The following is a 20,933-nucleotide window of genomic DNA, read 5'->3' as shown; positions in this document are numbered from 1 at the left end:
CCAAAAGATGTTATCAGAGGATTCAGAAAAGAAGCAACACAATTAGGCCACATTTATACAAGAAAATGTTCACATCCACTAGTGAAAATCTTTAGTCACCAGTGACATATTGTTTTCCATTAAATGTTAGTGCATTTTATAGATGATACCCAATGTTGAGGAGGTACAGTGACAAAGATCTTGCATCTGACGTGCCCACCCTCATGGGAAGCATCGTAAACGTGTATTGAGATTTAATGACATTCTTTACCTTTGACTCGATGACTCTACTTTGGGGATTACTGCCCAAATAAAAAAGAGTTTTTATAAAGAAATACAGTCATCAGAGAATCACTCACAAAAAATACTGGGAACAAGAGCACAAATGGTTGGATAAACAAAAAGAACACAAAGTTAAAAAAACAAAGGTGAAAAATCACCTTGATGTACTATTATGCAAACATTTTTAATTACTGTATAAATATTAATCACAGGAAATTATATTCATGTTAGCCTAAGTTTAAAAATTGATATTGGAATTATTTACACAATTATAACTACATATTTTTAAATACTAAGCTTAAGGAGGAAACAAAGCTAAAAGACACAAAGCAAAATGTGTAGTGATTACTTTAGACACCCACCATGGGAAACTTTTTTTTTCTTCTACCCTCCAAATTTTTTATGTTTTTTTGAGTCACTCTCACTCTGTCACCCAGGCTGGAGTACAGTGGCACGATCTCAGCTCACTGCAACCTCTGCCTTCTGGGTTCAAGCGATTCTCCTGCCTCAGCCTACTGAGTAGTTGGGATTCCAGGTGCACGCCAACACGCTCAGCTAATTTTTGCATTTTTTTAGTAGAGACGGGATTTCACCATGTGAGGCTGGTGTCGAACTCCTGACCTCGTGATCCACCCACCTCGGCCTCCCAAAGTGCTGGGATTACAGGTGTAAGCCACCGTGCCCGGCCTGTAAGTTTTTATAAAGAGGAAAAAGTATTTTTAAAAGAGCATAAGGTGTTCATATGAACAGAGATCATACTGTATTCCACCTCTTCTATGAAGAAAATAGTTTTTATCCACAAACTTATCACTCTTCTAAATGTATGTTTAGACTCTTGTACCTTCTGGAATGGTGGAAACAGCAGCAAACTCCTATTGAGCTCTTGCCAGGTTCAAGCATTGTTCTAAGCATTTAACACATATAACTCAATCCTCAGGACCAACACAAACTATTATGATGCCTAAAGTCACACAACTAAGAAGCAGTGGCACAGGGTAGAGCCCAGCAGTCTACCGCAAGAGCTCTTGCAACTAACCACCATATTATAATGCTTCAATTAGAAAACAACACCAAATCCCAACTGTTTCAAGTCAAATTATAAAGCAAATAGAAACAAAATATAAACTAACACTTAAAAATATCTTGTCCTTCCTAGGATTTGGTTAAATGTAATTGAGGAAACTTGATAAGTTGGCAGGCAAGGGAAGACAAACTCAAATGACGGTAAGATGCAAGAAACCACTGTCGGCCGGGTGTGGTGGCGCATGCCTGTAATCCCAGCACTTTGGGAGGCTGAGGCAGGCGGATTGCCTGAGGTTAGGAGTTCGAGACCAGCGTGGCCAACATGGTGAAACCCCATCTCTATTAAAAATACAAAAATTAGCCGGGCATAGTGGTGCATGCCTGTAGTCCCAGCTACGTGGGAGACTGAGGTAGGAGAATTGTTTGAACCGGGGAGGTGGAGGTTGCAGCGAGCCAAGATCCAGACACTGCACTCCAGCCTGCATGACAGAGTAAGATTTAGTCAAAAAAAAAAAAAAAGAAAAAGGAAAAAAAAGAAACCACTGTCATAGCATGGTAAGTAGTGTCCAACAAATGAAGTGCATAAGACATGGTGGTCCAGGGCTGGGCACAGCGGCACACACCTGTAATCCCTGCACTTTGAGAGGCCAAGGTGAGTGGATTGCTGGAGCCCAGGAGTTCGAGACCAGCCCAGGCAACGTGGCAAAATCCTGTCTCTACAGAAAATACAAAAACTAACTGGGCATGGTGGCATGTGCCTGTAGTCCCAACTACTGGGGAGGCTGAGGTGGGAGGATCACCGGAACCCAGAAAGTCAAGGCTACAGTGAGCTGTGATTGTGCCACTGCACACTCCAGCCTGGGTGACAAGGTAAGACCCAGGCTCAAAAAAATAAACAAAAACAAAAACAAAAAAACTATGGTGTTCCATTAATACAAATTTAATAAAAATGGCATTTTCAGTCAGTGAGTAGTGTCGCACACAAAAAAGCATAAAATACATATAGTGAAACTTAAACAGCCCACAATAAAATGGTAATTGTGTCAGATCCGAATTTGCCTTCATTGCAGGGTCTATTAGGGTAAGATTTAGAGCAAGGAAAATCGATGTTCTGGGATACATTCCTAGGGATTACAGAGGCATGCAGCTCTCTGGCTAACGTTAGAATGAATAACCAACGCTCCTCCTCTCCCTCTACTCTGACACGGTGAAAGTGACCAGGAGCACGCTTAGACATGGCTCGGCAGAGCAGGTGTTCTCTCAGCTTAACAATAACTTGATTATGAGTCTGAGCAAATCATGTAAAACTACCCTTCCGTTTTCCCAGCCATAAATCTCTTCCAAGGTCTCAAGAGAGCCCAGCCCAATGCCAAAGGGACAGGCCAGAACAATGCTTCCAAAACTCTAGTTGATGGGCCAGTGGGTCACTGGCAAGTGTCTACCGGTCCATGAATGTCATTTAAACAAAGAAGCCTCTCCCTCATTATAATTTCTAAATGCAAAACACATCTGTGCACACATGCCCACCCCTAGGCCCGCTGAAGTATTGTCTGCTCCCTGCCTTTTAAATGGCATTCTAACTTCAAATGCTCCACCTCCCTTCTTCAGGTGGTTAACTGGAAATCAGCCTCTGACACTCAACTGCAGTGTGGCCTTTCCAGGAACCTTTTTCTGAGACCCCTGATGGCGCTCTCCCCACCTTACCTCTACCTGACCATGACCTCCACTGAGCTATGCACGGGCAGCTCCCATGCAGTACCAGACCCTGTCTGCCCAGAATTTAGAATATGAAGGGAGAGGAGGTGAGTTGGTGTATTCTGGAAATCAATGGCAACCTGAGACCCACACGATGGTGGGTCAGAGCAGAGGTTCGGGGCTGATACCCCAGAGTTCTCTAACTCTGGGGGAATTCACTTAATTTCCTTTTTTTTTTTTTTTTTTTTTTTTGAGACGGAGTCTCGCTCTGTCGCCCAGGCTGGAGTGCAGTGCAGTGGCCGGATCTCAGCTCACTGCAAGCTCCACCTCCTGGGTTTACGCCATTCTCCTGCCTCAGCCTCCCGAGTAGCTGGGACTACAGGCGCCCGCCACGTCGCCCGGCTAGTTTTTTGTATTTTTTTTTTAGTAGAGACGGGGTTTCAACGTCAACTTCTCCTTCTGAAAACAAAGACAGTAATAATACCTACTTCCTAGGGTTGCTGTGGGGATTAAATGAGATCACCCCTAGGAGGCACTTAGCACCGTCTCTGCGACATAAGAAAATGTCAACATTGTCACCTCTTCTATTATTCTTCAAAAATAGGGAGACTGATATGATGATTAAAACAATAACCTTTATGACATGAAAAACAAGAATCATATGAAAACAATAATAAAGTTGGTAAGTCAAACAACGGCACCCAGGGGAAATATTTTTCTGATTTTATATTTTCCCTTTCCATTACCTTTTTAAAAATTCCTTCTTTAAAAAGAAAGGAAAACAGGAGGGAAGGAAGGACAGAAAGAGTGAGGAGTAAGAGAGGAAGGCTTATTCTATAGGCCTAAAATTCACTACTACTATAACCTAGTACTAATACAATGTTACTAGCATAGACTTCATTTTAGGAATAAGGAGGATCTAAGAAAATTAAACTCTTTAATTTCCTCAACATTTAATATGCTAATAGTAGAAAAGTGCTTCATCAAAGCATCTCTCAGCAAAGAAATCCAGCAGTCATATATTTTTATTATGATGGTATGCACTTTAACGGATGCTGTCTTTAGAGTCAGTGTTCATGTAATCTCTGGTGTCTGGAAATGACTAATTATTTGAATCCTTCCCCAAATGTGAGCAAGTCTATAAATGACAAGAAAGGTAAGGACTACTGCCAGGCAAGGTGACTCGTGCCTGTAATCCCAGCACTTTGGGAGGCCAAGGCAGGAGGATCACTTAAGGTCAGGAGTTTGAGACCAGCCTGGCCAACATGGTGAAACCCCGTCTCTATTAAAAATACAAAAAAAGTTAGCCGGGAATGGTGGCACGCGCTTATAGTCCCAGCTATTTGGGAGGCTGAGGCAGAAGAATCACTTGAACCAAGGAGGCAGAGGTTGCAGTGAGCCAAGATCGCACCACTGCACTCCAGCCTGGGCAACAGAGCAAGACTCCCATCTCAAAAAAAAAAAAGGTAAGGACTTCTGAAGAAGAGGCATTTCTTTTCCTCGGAAAGGCTGATCCGTTTGGAAAGTTTTTAGAAAGCCTGATGTACACTGAATTTTCTTTTTCCAGCATCCTTACAAATTCTGCCTGAGATTTCTCGCAAACAAATAATCCAAACTGAAAGTCAACTCAAAAGAATGACTTGAGCATTACTTTCCACCTACTCATACATATGAAGGAAATTCAAAGCTGCAGCCTGCTTTGCTCAGGAGGATCACATTTTTTTTCTGGAAAAATCAAAAGCCACGGTTCCCCCCAAAGTAATTTTCAAATACGCAAATGATTTTCTCCATATGAGGTCAGATTCCATATTTACAAGAATCAACGACATTAACCAAAATCCCAACACAGTTCCCCATGCCCTAGATCATGTATTTTATTTTCCTAGAACTCCTAGTTCAGTACAAACTTCTGTATAGAACAGGTATTCAACAGTGACTGATGACAGTTATCTGTCTAATTTGGTAATCATCTAAATGTGTATCACTGCCACCATCACCACCGGCTGCCACCCTACCTTCAATTGGGTCTTGCCAGTCATTCCAGAGCTAAACTTAAAATTTATGTTTAAAAAAAAGCTCTATGCAGAAGACAGGAATTATACAACGTTCATTTGTACTTCTCTTCTATGTGTTTTTTACAGAGCCTGTGTGTATCAGCCCCTCATTAAATCACATAAACCCCAGAACAGACCAGGAGGCCTGGATGCCCTCCTTTCTGTCCTCTCATGCACACTAAGAATCCCCACAACCAAGTCAAAGATCTCCAATCAACACTGCATCTTCAGGCCTAGCCCCAAAACCCCTACTCTTCTTAAGTCATACCTTGGAAAGAAAGTTGCTACAAAGCCTGGCAAAAGAATTCCCAGGCCCCAGAAGAATGCCACCAATGTATCTGCCCCACCCCTCCAAAGATGCTTGGCTGAGATGTGGCAGGTGCACAACACTGGGAATGTACTAAATGACATGGAATAATTCACTTTAAAATGACGTTTTCATATTATGTGACTTTCACTCAATAGGAGGAGGAGGAGGAAGATGAGGAAGAAGAGCAGCATCAGTCATCAGGGCTTGACTCATTAAACCACATCACCCAAAAAGCAGAATGGCACACGCAAAACAGAAACCTCCAGACAGCAGTCTTAATATGACTCCAGTTTCCCCGCCTCCTCACCCTTCTCCCAAGTGTGCTTGTTCAGATTTGCAAAAGTGAAGGAAACCACTGCAATAGGCTGGGTGCTGGGGGCTGCCGGTCTAGGGCAGGACATCCCTTCCTTTTTTTCCCCCCCCAAGATGGAGTCTTGCTTTGTCGCCCAGGTTGGAGTACAGTGGCACGATCTCAGCTCACTGAAACCTCCGCTTCCTGTGTTCAAGTGATTCTCTTGCCTCAGCCTCCCGAGTAGCTGGGATTATGGGCACGCGCCACCACACCTGGCTAATTTTTGTATTTTTAGTAGAGATGAGGGTTCGCCACATTGGCCAAGCTGTTCTTGAACTCCTGACCTCAAGTGATCCACCTGCCTTGGCCTCCCAAAGTGCTAGGATTACAGGTGTGAGTCACCACGCCCGACCCATCCCTTCCTAAAGTGGGTGAAACAGGCTCCAAACTCACAATGTCCCTGCAAGCCCACCACCAGTAACCCAGTGCCTCTGCCTTCGTCTGCCCACAGCCTTCCCCTGCTCCAACGTGAACTTTTAGACTCTTTGCTTCTACAAATGTACAGAAAAAGAAAAAAACTTGCTGGTGATAGCTTTTCATTAAATTTACTCTTTTAATAAACAAAGCCCCAGTATTTTCAGCTAAGGGATTGAGGAAGGAAAAATGTTTTGAAACATTTAGTGCCAAAAATAAAAATAACTCAGAATGTTTCCTTCTTGCTCTCCACGAGTAAGTCAGCCCTGCTGGCAGTGGAATCTGGGAATTGTTATCCATGCTGCCACCATCATATAGAGTACACATGCGATCATCTCTGCATTACGCCAGTCACTCTTCCATGGCCTTCCAGGAACTCACACCAGCAGGTGTAACCTGTCCACACTTTCTGGGAACCACTGAAAACATCTTCCTTCCTGCACCTATTCCACCTCCACCATCAGACCTCATGCTCCTCACCATCTATATGCACCCCCTATAGAGGCTAAAGTCAAGGGAGGGTCGGGGCTCGGTTAGAAGTAGTTGGGGCCAGGCGCAGTGGCTCACACCTGTAACCCCAGCACTTTGGGAGGCTGAGGCGGATGGATCACCTGCGGTCAGGACTTTGAGACCAGCCTGGTCAGCATGGTGAAACCCTGTCTCAACTAAAAATACAAAAATTAGTCAGGCATGGTGACAGTTGCCTGTAATTCCAGCTACTCGAGAGGCTGAGATAGGAGAATCAATTGAACCTAGGCAGGATAATTGAGCCACTGCACTCCAACCTGGTGACAGAGTGAGGTTCCGTCTCAAAATAAAAGAAAGAAAGAAGCAGCCAGGGAACCATCAGCTTTGGAAGGTTGGAGTGTTCACTGCCTCAAGGTCAGGTGGTAGAAGGCGTTCCGTGGCCAGCTCCTACATTAAATGCACAATTGCAACCTGCTGCTAAGCGCCCCTTGCCCACTCTTCCCCCATTTCTGTAAGAATTAGGGGATAGATATGGAGGACAGGAATGTGTACACCAGAAAAACCATATGGGAAAATGACACTGGTTTCCTTTAAAATGCATACTTTAAGATAAAGAACATCACAGGCCAGGCATGGTGGCTCACACCTATAACTTCAGCACTTTGGGAAGCCAAGGCAGCCTTGCTAACATAGAGAAACCCCCGTCTCTACTTAAAAAACATATAAAAATTACCTGGGGATAGTGATGCGTGCCTGTAATCCCAGCTACTCAGGAGGCTGGGGCAGGAGAATCACCTGAACCTGGGAGGTGGAGATTACAGTGAGCTCAGATAGTGGCACTGCACTCCAGCCTGGGCAACAGAGCAAGACTCAGTCTCAAAACAAACAAAAACAAACAAAACCATAAACAACCAAAAAAGCACGTGCCAGGCATCAATTAAGAATTAGCCATGCATGATGGCGCGCGCCTATAATCCCAGCTACTCACGAGACTGAGGCAGGAGAATGGCTTGAACCTGGGAGGTGGCGGCTGCAGAGAGCTGAGATCGCGCCATCGCACCCCAGCCTGGGAGACAGAGTGAGACTCTGTCTCAAAAAAAATAAATAAAATAAAATAAACACGAGAGTTTCTTGAGTTCTTTCAAAATAACCAACCTGCTCTGAGCCCCTTCTACCTGCTCAGCCCTGCGCCAGGCACTGCACAGAGTCCTGGATCATCACGTGAAGTGTGAGAACGCAGACAGCACAGTATGTACCTGTGCAGTGATGCTGCCACTCCTAACATACGAGAGGGTCTTTAGAGTTCAACAATGACACATCATCACAGGTGTTCTGTGGTTGTCTGAGATGCCCGTCAGTCACTCTGGGTTCTACACACTGCACAGACTTCAAAAGCCAAGCCGGGGGAGGGACCAGCTTCGTTCACGCTAGAGCAGCCTTGGAGAAGGCAGGTCAAACAGGGGTTCCTAATCCCTCCCTGCTGAAGAGATGGCTGCCAGCCCCGAGAACAAGGTAAACCTGACAACCATTCCCCAGCAACTAATGTTGCAATCAGAAAAGCTGAACCAGGCTGGGTGCAGTGGCTCACGCCCGTAATCCCAGCACTTTGGGAGGCCGAGGAGGGAGGATCATCTGAGGTAAGGAGTTTGAGACCTGGCCAACATGGTGAAACCCTGTGTCTACTAAAAATACAAAAGTTAGCCAGGCATGGTGGTGCACACCTGTAGTCCCAGCTACTCAGGAGGCTGGGGCAGGAGGATCACTGGAACCCAGGAGGTGGAGGTTGCAGTGAGCCATGACTGTGCCACTGCACTCCAGCCTGGGTGACAGAGCAAGACTCCATCTCAAAACAAAAACAAAAGGAAAAGAAAAGCTGAACCAGACAGGCCTGAGACCTGACTGGGTCTGCCCCAAGCTGACCCTACCTGATGTGCTTTCCACAGGGACTGGAAACACAAAGCAGACCTCCATCCCCAGGGAACTGGGACGCCAAGGCTGTCAGAGACAAGACAGGCCAGTACTGGGCCTGCACCTGCCCAAAACAAAAGCACAACAAAACAAAGCAAAACAAAATCAAAAGGCATTCTGATGCCCTAATGGATGGATGGTCAGGTGTCCTTAATCAAAAAGAGTTCCCACGGGCCAGGGGTGGTCGCTCACCCCTGCAATCCCAGCACTCTGGGAGGCCAAGACGGGTGGATCACATGAGGTCAGGAGTTCAACACTAGCCCGGTCAACATAGTGGAACCCCATTTCTACTAAAAATACAAAAATTAGCTGGGTGTGGTGGTGCATGCCTGTAATCCCAGCTACTTGGGAGGCTGAGGCAGGAGAATCACTTGAACCCAGGAGATGGAGGTCACAGTGAGCCTAGACAGCACCACTATACTCCAGCCTGAGCAACAGAGCGAGACTCAGTCTCAAACCAAAAAAAAAGGAGGGGGAGCTCCCATGGATAGAAGCAAGTTAATGGGTAGATGAGAAGACAACCAGAAATATCCAATTCCAGCTTTCCCCACTCATTCCAATCCTATATTATGGAGCTAAAGCCCCTCACCTCTTCACAGACAAAGGGGAATAACTTCAGAGTATGACATAAAATATCTATTAAATAAAAAATGCTGGTTGGGTATGGTGGCTCACATCTCTAATCCCAACACTTTGGGAGGCTGAGAGGGGAGGACCACTTGAGCCCAGGAGATCAAGAGCAGCTTGGGCAACATAGCAAGGCCCTATCCCTATTTCACAAAAAAAAAAAAAAAGAAAGAAAAAAAATTTTAAAGAAAAAGTACTTTAATTCTAAACCACTTGTGCGGGACGGACTTGAGAACCTATTCCAGGGTTTAAAGAAAAGGCACCCAACACTTAAAATAATTCAAATACTCCAAAGGCCTTTCTAGCCTTCTAGAATTCTATTCTGCACGGTATTTGTTTATCCTAGTATCTGATTAAGGTTTTGATTTTTACATAAAACAAAGTCCCAGGGAGTTCAGAGGTCTGTTCATAAAAAGAAAAGCCAAGAAGCATCAATATTAATAAAGTTTAATGAAAGAGATATTGAATAACCTTTGTGAAATTAAAAACAATGACTAATTCAATCCAAACAACTAGGTCATGCTCAAATTCCAGTAATTCTAAAACTTAGATATAATAAGGCAAGAATTTTGCTTTGCTTCAGTGGTCAAAATGAAGGACCCATTCAAGGGTAAGACCAGTCATAGAGGCACAATGGGAATGCTGGAGGAACACTGTGAGGGGGAGGGAGTTGGGAAGCGAAACAAAGCCAGATAATCATTACAGTACTACCTGGGATTTTCACTGAGTGTGTGAATAACAAAGAAAAAGAGACAGTTCTTAAGCTGGGCATGGTGGCTCATGCCTATAATCCCAGCATTTTGGGAGGCTGAGGCAGGTAGACTTTGAGACCAGCCTGAGCAACACAGTGAAACCCCGTCTCTACAAAAAACAAACAAACAAACAAAAAAAACAAAAACAAAAAAAAACCCATAAAAATTAGCCAGGCATTGTAGGGTATTTCTGGAGTCCCAGCTACTCAGGAGACTAAGGTAGGAGGATCATCACCTGAGTCCAAGAGATCGAGGCTGCAGTAGGCCATTATTGCCCTAGTGCACTCCAACCTCGGTGACAGAGTGAGACCCTGTCTCAAAAAAAAAAAAAAAGATATTTCTCACAAAAGACCAAACTATCATTCAGCAAACATCTGAGAGGTTCTGAAGAGGCTACAAAGTCTGGGGTGTGTCTCTGGCTCAGAAGAAGCAAGTGAACAACCTAATCAAAGCGATATCACGACACACCCAAACACCAACAAAACAAGTCAAATATGCTGAGTGTTGTCGGAGAGGTACACTCCGTCTGCAAGAAACTGAAGGAGAGAACACATTTGGCAGGAGATATAGAAAGGCATCAAGTTACTGAGTACATGAAAGACAGTAAAGCTAAAGAAAGCCACAAAACTAATTCTATCTACTGATTTGGATTGCTTTCTCATTATTTTTTAAAATGACCTTAAATCATTTGGAGAGTAGGATATTTAGTGAAAATCTGCAGTCAATGCAAGTTTGACTCACTAAGACACACTCTTCCAATTCAACAACACACAGTATTCACTCATCTGCTTAAAAGGAATATCAAAGCACTCGAATCTTGCTGCAGGCCTATGTTCTAACCACCACATCCTAATATATCATCGCTCAACTTCAACAGTGTCAACTTTTCGAGTTTAGAGGTCATATCGGTAGAACAGAATAAAAGCATAAGCAAATACCCCACAAGAAGAAACTTGCTCTAAGACAAGTACACAGGACCAAGTAATGAGAAGGAAAACAGCAAAAGGAAGGGAATCCTGGCTATCTGCTACGGGCAGCAAGTCTGCAAAAACGAAAGGGTACCTGCAGGAAGCAGGTAAAGACTCTTTTTGGAGACAGGGTCTTGCTCTGTCACCCAGGCTGGGGCGCAGTGGCACAGTCTCAGCTCACTGCAACCTCTGCCTCCCAAGTTCAAAGGATTCTCATGCCTCATTCTTCCCAGTAGCCACCATGCCCAGCTAATTTTTTTGTATTTTTTGTAGAGATGGGGTTTCACCAGGTTGATCAGGCTGGGATGGTGGCCAGGATGGAGAAAGTAGGTCAAGGCTTTCACAGTGACATTTAGGCTTCATCACAGGCCATCTCTGAGTTTCCAAAACAATCTCCTGTCACTCAACCCATTTGTCTTAAATAAGGTGTCTTAAAAAGATAATCACATTGTCACACTACCTATTTAAAATAAGACAAACAGGTCATCTCTCTGAAAATGTGATTTATTTTTATAAAAAACGCTGAAACTAGTGATTGCTGGCTGTGCGTTTTCCAATAATTTCTTTTTTTTTTTTTTTTTTTTTTAAGAGACAGGATCAGAGTGCAAAGCTCACCGCAGCCTCAAACTCCCATGCTCAAGTGATTGTCCCACCTCAGCCTCCAGACTAGCTGGGACCACAAGTGTGCATGCTCAGCTGATTTTTTTTTTTTTTTGTAGAGACGGAGTCTGGCTACATTGCCCAGGCTGGTCTCGAACCCCTGGACTCAAGTGTTCCTCCTGCCTCAGCCTCCCAAAGCAAAGGGATTACAGCCGTGAGTCACTGCACACTGCCCATTACTTTTCTTGTATAAACCAAAATAAGAAAAGAGAAATTTATCATTATACTTCCTATGGTCAACTACCGTAGGGCAGCTCAGACCAGAAAATCCAATAGGACAAGGCCAAAATAGACTTTTCACATAAAAATATTTTACAAGATATTAGTGCAAATTTACTTTTTTCTGTATAAAATCAAGGGAGACAGTAATTTACTATTTACTCTTACTTTAACATCCCAAGAAAATTCAAAGTCCTTTTTCAGCATTGCATATAAAATTGTTATAGTTTATAGGACAACTTGACACTTTTATAAAACATAAAAGTAACCAACTTTTAATGTCCCCAAAAGCGAAATGCCTTCTTAAAAAGACAAAGGTGGCCAAGCGTAGTGGCTCACGCCTATAATCCAAGCACTTTGGGAGACTGAGGTGGGTAGATCACCTGAGGTCAGGAGTTCAAGACCAGCTGGGCAACCTGGCAAAACCCCCGTCTCTACTAAAAATACAAAAATTAGCTGGGTGTGGTGGCACATGCGTCTAATCCCAGCTACCTGGGAGGCTGAGGCAGGAGAATCGCTTGAATCCAAGAGGTGGAGGTTGCAGTGAGCCAAGATCACGCCACTGCACTCCAGCCTGGGCAAGAGAGCAAGACTCCATCTCAAAAAACAAACAAACAAAAAAAACACGAAAAGACAAAGGCTACCAACAGATTCAAAGGGTTTCTGCTGAATTAATATATATTTTAATAATCTAGGTATTCAATGAATCTATTTTTAATGTATGCTCTACTTAAACACTCAACATAATTCTGTTCCTACATCTAGCTTTTATTTCTAACTCATTATTTTAACTCTTACCAAGTCTTTTGCAACTGTAACTATTACTAACAAATGATGGCAATCACAGAAAAATACAGAAGAGGAAAATGTTTTTTGCATCTTCTTAATGTAATGAAAAATGTACTATAATCATCTGTTCTACTATTCTATGCCCTTTGCTACTTTTGAAAAACAACACAATTCAAAAAAAAACAAAGACTATAAATAAGATAAAAATATTTACCAATACTTATATGTATATATTTTATAATTGTGTTCTAAAAACAACTGATGATTTATTCCTATTCAATATATAATTTTACACTTTTTCAATCATGTTTTCCACGTTGAAAAAAAATCTCTTCCTTATAGCCTGGATTGCCAAACCAGGTGTGCCTCATTTGAAAGGCAAATAGACAAAACAACAAGACAAGGGGTTTGTTTCTGCATCTCAGTACAAGCTTGTCTGTGGAATTTATGACTGGTAAAAATCAAACATAAAGAGCTGAGGTTAGAAAACAAAAAACAAAAACCTCCAGGCTCATTCCTTACTCCTCCAAGTTCTTAGAAGATCTTTACTTGCTCAATAACCTATGTCTCTCCTTTTGTTGTTAATAACATTTGTTTTAATTACTTTGGTTTAAGAATGGCTTCAGGTAGCTCCTTCAGTAAACTACCCTGTGAATGTGTAACTCCCAGTCACTTTATTCAATTTGGTATCACAATAAAGAAGTATCTTGCTTCCATGAATAACACACATTGACAAATATAAAACAAACTGAAGAGTCTACCAAGTCATGGAGTGTGACAAGATTCCAGATAAACATACAGAATGGACGGCTCAGTTGACTGGTAACTGAATACAGTGGCTTTTTTCATGCTGAAGAATTAAATTCAACCTAGATCTAGGGCAACGGAAAGATGTCACCTTCGGAAATATTGGTATTCAATTCCTTCCTGATACTATTACCAGCTGCATTCTTGTTGTCCCCCTCTGACCAGGACAAAGATCAGAGTGGGACACAGTCTTCCATTTCGTCACCCCTGTGTCCCCTGGAGGTGAGGACCCAGGTGAGAAACGTGCAAGGATGCTATTGTTCTGTCTGGTTTGTGCTTGGGACACTTGGAATGTTGTTAACCAAGCCTGCTCCACAAAAAAAAACACACAACAACAACAACAACAACAAAAACAGTTGTTTAAAGAACTACAAAGGATGAGGAAATGGACATGCTCCCAACTAAAAACTAGTTTGATACCAATTAACCAGGCTCAAAAAAAAAAAAAAAATCCCATACAAGTAAAAGGCAAAATTTATGGAGACAGTAAAAAGATCTGTGGTTGCCAGGGTCGAGGGGAATGAATTGGCAGAGCACAGAGGATTTTTAAGGCAGTGAAACTACTCTGTATGATACTATAATGGGGGATACAGGTCATTGGACGTTTGTCCAAACCCACAGAATGCCCAACACAAAGAGTAAACCCTGTGTAAACTATGAACTTTGGCTGATACTGATGTGTCACTGCAGGTTTATCAACTGAAACAAATGTACCGCTCTGGCGGGAGATACTGATGTTGGTGAAGCTACACATGTGGGGAAGGGGATATATAGGAAATCTCTGTACCTTCTGCTCAGTTTTGCTATAAACTTAAAACTGCTCTAAGGGAAAAAAAAAAAAAAAAGAACTTCAAAAAAAATACCAGACAACTAGTCCTGTAATTCTTCCACTTACTTATGATGGCTTAAAAAAGAAAACAAAAAAAAAGCCTACTGGAAAACACTCCCCAGAAAACTCTTAGCCTTTTGTCCCTTCCATCTCAATTATTAAGCACCCAGAAAGCTTCATTTGCTTAACACTTACCAAAAAACAAACCTTAAGACGTCTATAAAACTCGAAATTGCCAGGAAATTCCCGAGGAAACGCCCCTCAAAGATTTCAGTCATCTATCTTCCATGCCCCAGTGGGCGGAGGCGAGCAGCAGCCCCAGGATTTAGTCATGCATTACAGTCTGAAATTTTTGTCTTTAGTCATCCATCGTTCACTCCAATTACAAAAGATCTTCTCTGGAATTTCTTAAGAAAAGTGAGCGGTAATTTTTACTTTCTAATTACACACTCTGAATGTAAGCAGAGTGCTTAAATGCTTGAGGCAATGGATACCCCATTTTCCATGTGATTTCTATGCATTGCAAGCCTGTATCAAACATCTCACAGACCCCATAAATACACACACCTAGGTACCCACAAACATTTAAGTTTTTTAAAAAATTGTGACACTGGACACTTGAAACTCAAACTCATCTACCCCTTCGAGATGTGTCTAATAAGCACTTTAGCCGAGGCTCAGTAAGAAGCTAACATCAGACACTGCCCAGCATCTATTCAACCACCTGAAATTTCCTTCCACCAAATGTGGGCTACATCGACAAGAGGGGAAAGGAGATGGCAAATGTTGTGACCGAAACCCGTTTGGGAAGTCCGAGTCTATTAGGAGAGGATGACACTTGTGCCTGCATTTCATAATGCTCAGGTACTTACTGCCTTTTGCTCGTCTCCAAATCTTCGTTTTCCTTATGCAGCTTTTCCTGGAGAACCCATGAAGTTAAATAAACATAAGCCAAATGAGAACCAAGTATCTTCAAGAACCCCTTCCCTCTCTCCGCTTACCTGGAAAAGCATGTGGGTTGGGCGATCCTCTCTTAAGGCACTTAGAACAGAGAATGTGCACGGTGTAGTGCAGTCCAGGCCATTCCTGAAGTAGGACATTCAGTTCCTCTACCAAGGGGGTTATGGCTTGCCATGCGGTCCATATATTTGGTAGTGATGCATGGCTAGCAATGGACAGGGTGTCTGGCTGCAGGACTCCCTTGGCAGGTCTGTAACTCACCACCACAGGAACTTTCCCTCTATAGGCAAAGATCTGAAATTTACCATCCGACCTGTGCACCACGTGGCTGTTGATCTGGACACTGTACCGTGCAAACAACCCAGGTGGAAAGGTAAAAGGAAAGCTATATTCAATCTGCAACTGCTCAGCCACAAAAGACTGCCCAGCTAGGTTGGTCCCATTAATCCAGGCTTCTGCATGGGGCACCTCGTTCTGCACATAGCATGGGAACTTGTACCAAGCTGTGGACCCATTCAAAGGCTTGCCCTTGGGTTTATTGAGGCAGTAACAGAGTCCCATCTTCTCCAGCAGCTCCAGCAACAGCTGCAAGTCCTGCTGGGCCTGGACATGAGGCTTAAGCAGCAACCGAATGACATGAGCTGGCAAGAGCCCGTGCAACAGAAAGCCCTCCACATATTGATGGAGCTGGGTGGCCCGGAGCAGTTCCTGGCTCGGGGTGGGCAGCGCCAGGGGCGGGGAGCTTTCCCCCTCCGCCTTGCCCTCTCCACTGGTCCCTAGGAGCAGCTTATGCAGCAGCAAGGAGGGATCCCTCTGGAAAAAGACATTGAGGATGTCGATGAGGCGGGTGAGGTTGTGGAAGACGTGCTCCTTGAGGGCCGGACTGTCCTCAAAGTAAAGTAGCTTGCCGCTCTCATGCAGGTAAGAGAGGGCACTCTGCAGTCGGTCCTCGGTCAGACCCGCCTGCAGGCCCAGGCGCGCCGAGTCCCACCAGCTTAGCCACAGTCTCTGGGCCTGAGGTGGCTGGAAATGCAGTTCCTCCAGCACCTGCCAGGATCGAGGCAGTACTCTGTGTAAGTTGGGGAAGATTTCTCGGTGCTCAGCAACTGACAGCAACTTGTCCCGAAGGCGTTGTAAGTGGCGCGGGTCCCTGCAGCTAACAGGCAACACGGGGGAGAGGATCTGCAGCCGGTGGTTGAGCAGGTATTGGAAATGGGCCTTGCGCCGTCGAAGGTTCTTGTCCGAAACGCCGTAGTAGGCTGCGTGGGGGCTGGCAGAGCGTAGCTCGAAGTCCCGGGCCAGTGCCTCATCCACCACCTGGGCCAAGCGGCTCAGCCCCTCCGCGTCGTGCTTCTCCTGCAGGGCGATCTGGCGGTGAATGTCCAGACACTTCTCCTCCAGCTCACGCTCTCCGCACAGGTCCGCGTGGGTGCCCACGATGCACACTACCGCGTGGGGCACTCTCGCCCCGACCCGATGCAAGAAGGAGCCCACGGTGGTGGAAAAGCGGCGAGGCTCATAGGTGGCCAAGTTGACCACCAGCACGTATAGGGCGCCTGGGGACAGGAAGAAGGGCTGGATCACCTCGTAACTTTCATCCCCAGCTAAGTCATACACGATGAACCGCAGTCCCCGGGAGGCATCGGCCGTCCAGCTGGTCACCTCGATGCCCTTGCTCACAGGGGGAGGTGATGGTGGGTAGCACTTCTCCTTGTCCCCTCCTCCTGGACATCCCTCCACTCTCTCCTCAGTGAGGCAGTGGCGCAGCAAAGTCTTTCCTGCAGCCTTATGCCCCATCAGGAGCAGCTTGAGCCGGGGCTGCACTGCCGGCTGGGAATGAGCCAGTTCCTTCTGGTAGGCTGCGATGTAGGGGATCCCCTTCATGCAGACCTCGTAGGGTGGCTGGATCAGTGGGTTGTCCTTGATCTTCCACAAGCCCACCCGGGAGAGCTGGCCAAAGTTGTCGGGCAGCACCGCGATCTGGTTCCCCTGCAGCACGAGCTCCTCCAGTCCCGTCAGCTCCACGATGGAGTCCGGCAGGTAGCGGATGCGGTTATTATCCAGCCACAGGGTAAGAAGCCGGCCCAGGCCCGAGATAAGGGATGGCACCGAGGTGAGCTGGTTGCGACTAAGATAGAGCTCCTCCAGACCAGCCAGGGGCAGCAGCGCGGCAGGGAACTCCTCCAAGAGGTTGGAAGAGAGGTTGAGCATTTTGAGCCGCTGCAGGCGGCTGAACTGGGCGGGCAGAGCCTGCAGTCCGTTGTTGTCTAGCATGAGGCTCTCCAAACTGGCCAGCTCGCAGAAGCCGGCGGGCAGCGTGCCAAGCTCAGCTCCACTCAGCCAAAGAATCTTGAGGGCACACAGGGCACTGATATCCTCAGGCAGGCCTCGCAGTCGGTTGCTGGACACGTCCAGCTCCTCCAGGGCCACCAGCTGCAGCAGCTGTCGGGGGAAGGCAGTGAGCTGGTTGTGATCCACGTCCAGGGTGCGCAGGCGGGAGAGGCAGGAGAGGGAGTCGGGCAGGTGCGTCAGCCGGTTAAAGCTGACATCCAGCTCCTCCAGCTGGGCGAGAGCGCCCAGCTGGGCGGGCAGAGCGGGCAGCTGGTTGTGGCTGAGGTTGAGCTTCCGCAGCTCCCTCAGAGCACTCACCACCTCCGCGCCCAGGGCGGTCAGCCGGTTGTGGCTCACGTCCAGCTCGGTGAGGTGGTGGCCGAGCTCGGCCACCGCCGGGGGCAGCCGGGCGAAGCGGTTCCTGCGCAGGACCAGGACGCGCAGGCTGCCCAGCGCCGACCCCAGCCCCTCGGGTACCTCCTCCAGGCCGTTGTTCCCCAGGTTCAGCGCCTCAATGTCTCCGAGGTTGGCCGGCAGCACGAGCTGGGGGGAGGCGGGGGACTCGAGCGCGTCGGCCCCGGCCCCGGGGCAGGCCCCGGCGGCGCTGAGCGTGAGCTGGCGCAGGTTGCTCCGCAGCTTCCTGGCACGCAGGGCGGCGTCCCGCCACAGCCTCGCCGTCTTCAGGTTGCCACTGTCCATCCCAGCCATGGCGGGGCCCCGGGCCAACAGCCTCACGCGGTCGCGGGAGCCCGCAGCTACATGCCGCGCCGCGCCCCGGGCCCTCCCGCTCTTGGCGGCCAGCGGCCGCGGGTCCTAGCGCAGCCAGTGGCCGAGCGCCCGCGGCTGGGGGGCGGCGGCGGCGACGGCTACGCGAGCTGCTCTGGGGGGCGCCGAGCGCGTGCAGGGCAGCTCGCATTCTCCCTGCGACCGGGCCATGGGCGCGCCGGACAGCAGGGCCGCCGCCCGCGCGCCGCGGAGGATGCCTGCGCCTCCTCCCTCTCCGCCTGCCGCGCGGCGCCTCGGGGTGCCCGGCTCCGGCCCCGCTACCCTCGCAGCCGCGGCCCCGCGGCCGGCGGCAGCGTCGCCTCCTCGAGCTCCTGGGGGAGGGCGGCGCTCGGCCCGGCGGCGGGCATGCTGCGGGCGCAGGGCCGGGGCGCAGCCGCGGGGAGGGGGCGGCGGCGCCTCCTTGTCTCGGTTTCCCCGGGCTCGGGCGGGAGCGCGGGCGCCGCGTCCCCGGCGCTGGGAGGGCGCGATTGGGAAGCGGCAGCGCCGCCCGCCGGAGCGGCCCCCACGTGACCGGCGGAGGCGCCGCGTTTTCCCGGCACCGCCCCGGGGGCGGGAGCTGCGGAGGGCGCCGGGTGCGGGGTCGGGGGCGCCGGGCGGGGGGCGGGACCGCGCCCGGGACCGCGCTGAGGGGGGTGGTCGTCCCCGCAGCGGATGTGGGGCTTCGGGCTTCTCGTTGTGGGTTCGCCCGCGCCTGGCTCTTTGTTGGCCCCCAGTCTCTAAGGATTTCTTTTTCTTGTTCTCTAATGCGTCGGATTTGCAGGCTTCCCTTACTCATCCTTTACCTGCTCACCTGCCACTCGCCCTGCATCTATGCCGTAGTGGAACTGGCAGAACTCGGGGGCCCTGGGTATCGTCATAGGAGCTTAAGACAAGAGTGTGGTTAAACAAAAGCAGAACCATTCATTCATTTGGTAACTATTTCCTGAGGCCCTATTTTGTGTTGAGCATGAGACAGGAGTAATGCAGGGTGGTCACAGGAGAAAAAAAATTCCAGACAGCAGTTTCACTTGACTAGAGTCTATGGGCTGATACGACCCTGAAAACCAGGGTGTGTACCAGGCAGGCTAAGACTGGCTGGACGCAACGTGGTCCTGGATTTGACTTAGGTTTCTCCTAAGACTTCATTATATGCTCTTTAACATCTTAAATCACACCAGTGCCATGACAGTTCCGGGGACACCCATATTTGAAGTAAAAATGGGTGGCACCACAGTCCCGAAAAATCGCCACACTTTTCCAGGAATTTTCATGAGTATTTCACCCCTTGGTTAAAGAAACCCATAGAGGTAGCAGCCCCAAGCCCCGTTTGCGTGACCCTCTCTTGAGTCCACCCACAATCCTTTTTCCTGAGTGTGTACTTTTCTCTTTGCAATAAATCTCCATATTGTCACTATTTTCTGAGTTGTCTTTGAACTCATTCTCTGGATAGTGTCAAGAGCCTGGACATTGGCTGGGGTCAAGGTCGCACTGGCGTTAGAGGATCTCCCTCAGCCCACCGGTATCAAACCTACTAAAACACAGGTTTTAACCCCCCTGGGGAAGGGTTTGAGCAGGTGACCCGCCAGCCTAAAGGAGGGTTGTTAAGATGGCGGGGACACAAGGTGTTTTATCTGGGGTATCCCATTTATCTTCACAACAACCCTGTGAAACAAATACTATATCCCCAGTAATACAGTACATGTTGCTCTGTGGATTCAAGAAAACAGCTATTTCAGGAAACACTCACAGTCCATTTTTCAACTGTAATGCTTACTTTTCTTGCTGTTAGGAAATGTTTTTTTGAGCTCACATCTATGCTAAGTCAATAATTTCTCCCGAACTTATGAAAGCCTGGAAACCCACCAAGACTCCCAATGTCACCCCCATCATTCCCTTCAGGTTGGTTGATAAGGAAGCAAATAGTTTTCAGGGACCGAAAACTGCATTTAATTGATTAAAGGCACCACTTGACCCAATGCAGCTCTACCCGACATGCGCTATGGCTGTCATTTAGGTACCCATATTTGGTGCAGTAACGTGAGAAGTTTGTGTTTCCAAAGAGAGCACCTGAACATCTGAGGCTGGAAATCCACCCCAGTGATGGTTATCAGGCTGCGGGGACTACATGCTGTAACTGGAAGATGTTCCCCAGTTCTGCTGGGTCCCGAGGCTCTGACACCACAGGTGAAATGTGAGTAAGTGAACAGTGAGAGCTGATCTGTGTTCACTCTGAAGGACTTCTCAAGAGTTCAAATGGCTCAGGGTAGCCCTACCCACACTCCCTCCCATAGACAGTCAGAAATTTACAAGAGATATTCTGTTTTATCTAGGCTGACCTTTTTTTCTCCCCACAGAGGAGGAAATGGGCTCAAAGTGACTTCTCAATCAGCCAGCAAGGTAGAGGCAGGACTGCTAACTCCCCATGTGCAATGTATTCCCCTGTGATTATCACCTGTACTCACACTGTTCTTGAGCCAGACCCCAAATTCTCCATCCTGCAGCTCCTTCTAACACAAATTTGAACTCAGCCTGGGTAAGGAGACGAGTAGGCATCACATCACCATCCTACACCACCTTACATGATTATATCTCAATAACTGCTAACTGTTCCTCTTTAGAAGCCATCAGAAAATTATACTTCCTTCTGCAGAAGCTGGAATCAATTGAAAAAATGAAAATCC

The 20,933-nt window shown here is 47.3% G+C and overlaps 1 protein-coding gene across 6 annotated transcripts in view; it reads right to left on the bottom strand.

The window, feature by feature from the left end:
* MFHAS1 (multifunctional ROCO family signaling regulator 1) overlaps positions 1-18,752 on the bottom strand; it is a 108,352-nt gene extending 89,600 nt beyond the window's left edge. For 3 of the 6 annotated variants that reach the window (XR_013397089.1, XM_077943020.1, XM_077943021.1), the window contains exon 1: positions 15,198-18,617. Coding sequence is in view for 4 of the 6 variants with exons in the window: in XM_077943020.1 (XP_077799146.1) it covers positions 15,198-18,195 (2,998 nt within the window). In the remaining 2 variants the exon portion in view is untranslated. Of the gene's footprint in view, positions 1-15,068 lie in introns of all 6 variants that reach the window. The other 3 variants (XR_013397088.1, XM_001090936.5, XM_077943022.1) reach the window with 3 other exon arrangements.
* Between the last annotated feature and the right edge of the window lie 2,181 nt (positions 18,753-20,933).

The sequence above is a fragment of the Macaca mulatta genome, chromosome 8, assembly GCF_049350105.2.
Source record: "Macaca mulatta isolate MMU2019108-1 chromosome 8, T2T-MMU8v2.0, whole genome shotgun sequence".
Classification (NCBI taxonomy): domain Eukaryota; kingdom Metazoa; phylum Chordata; class Mammalia; order Primates; family Cercopithecidae; genus Macaca; species Macaca mulatta.
Note: the sequence above shows the minus strand (reverse complement) of the source record. Positions and strands in the feature narration are given on the sequence as shown.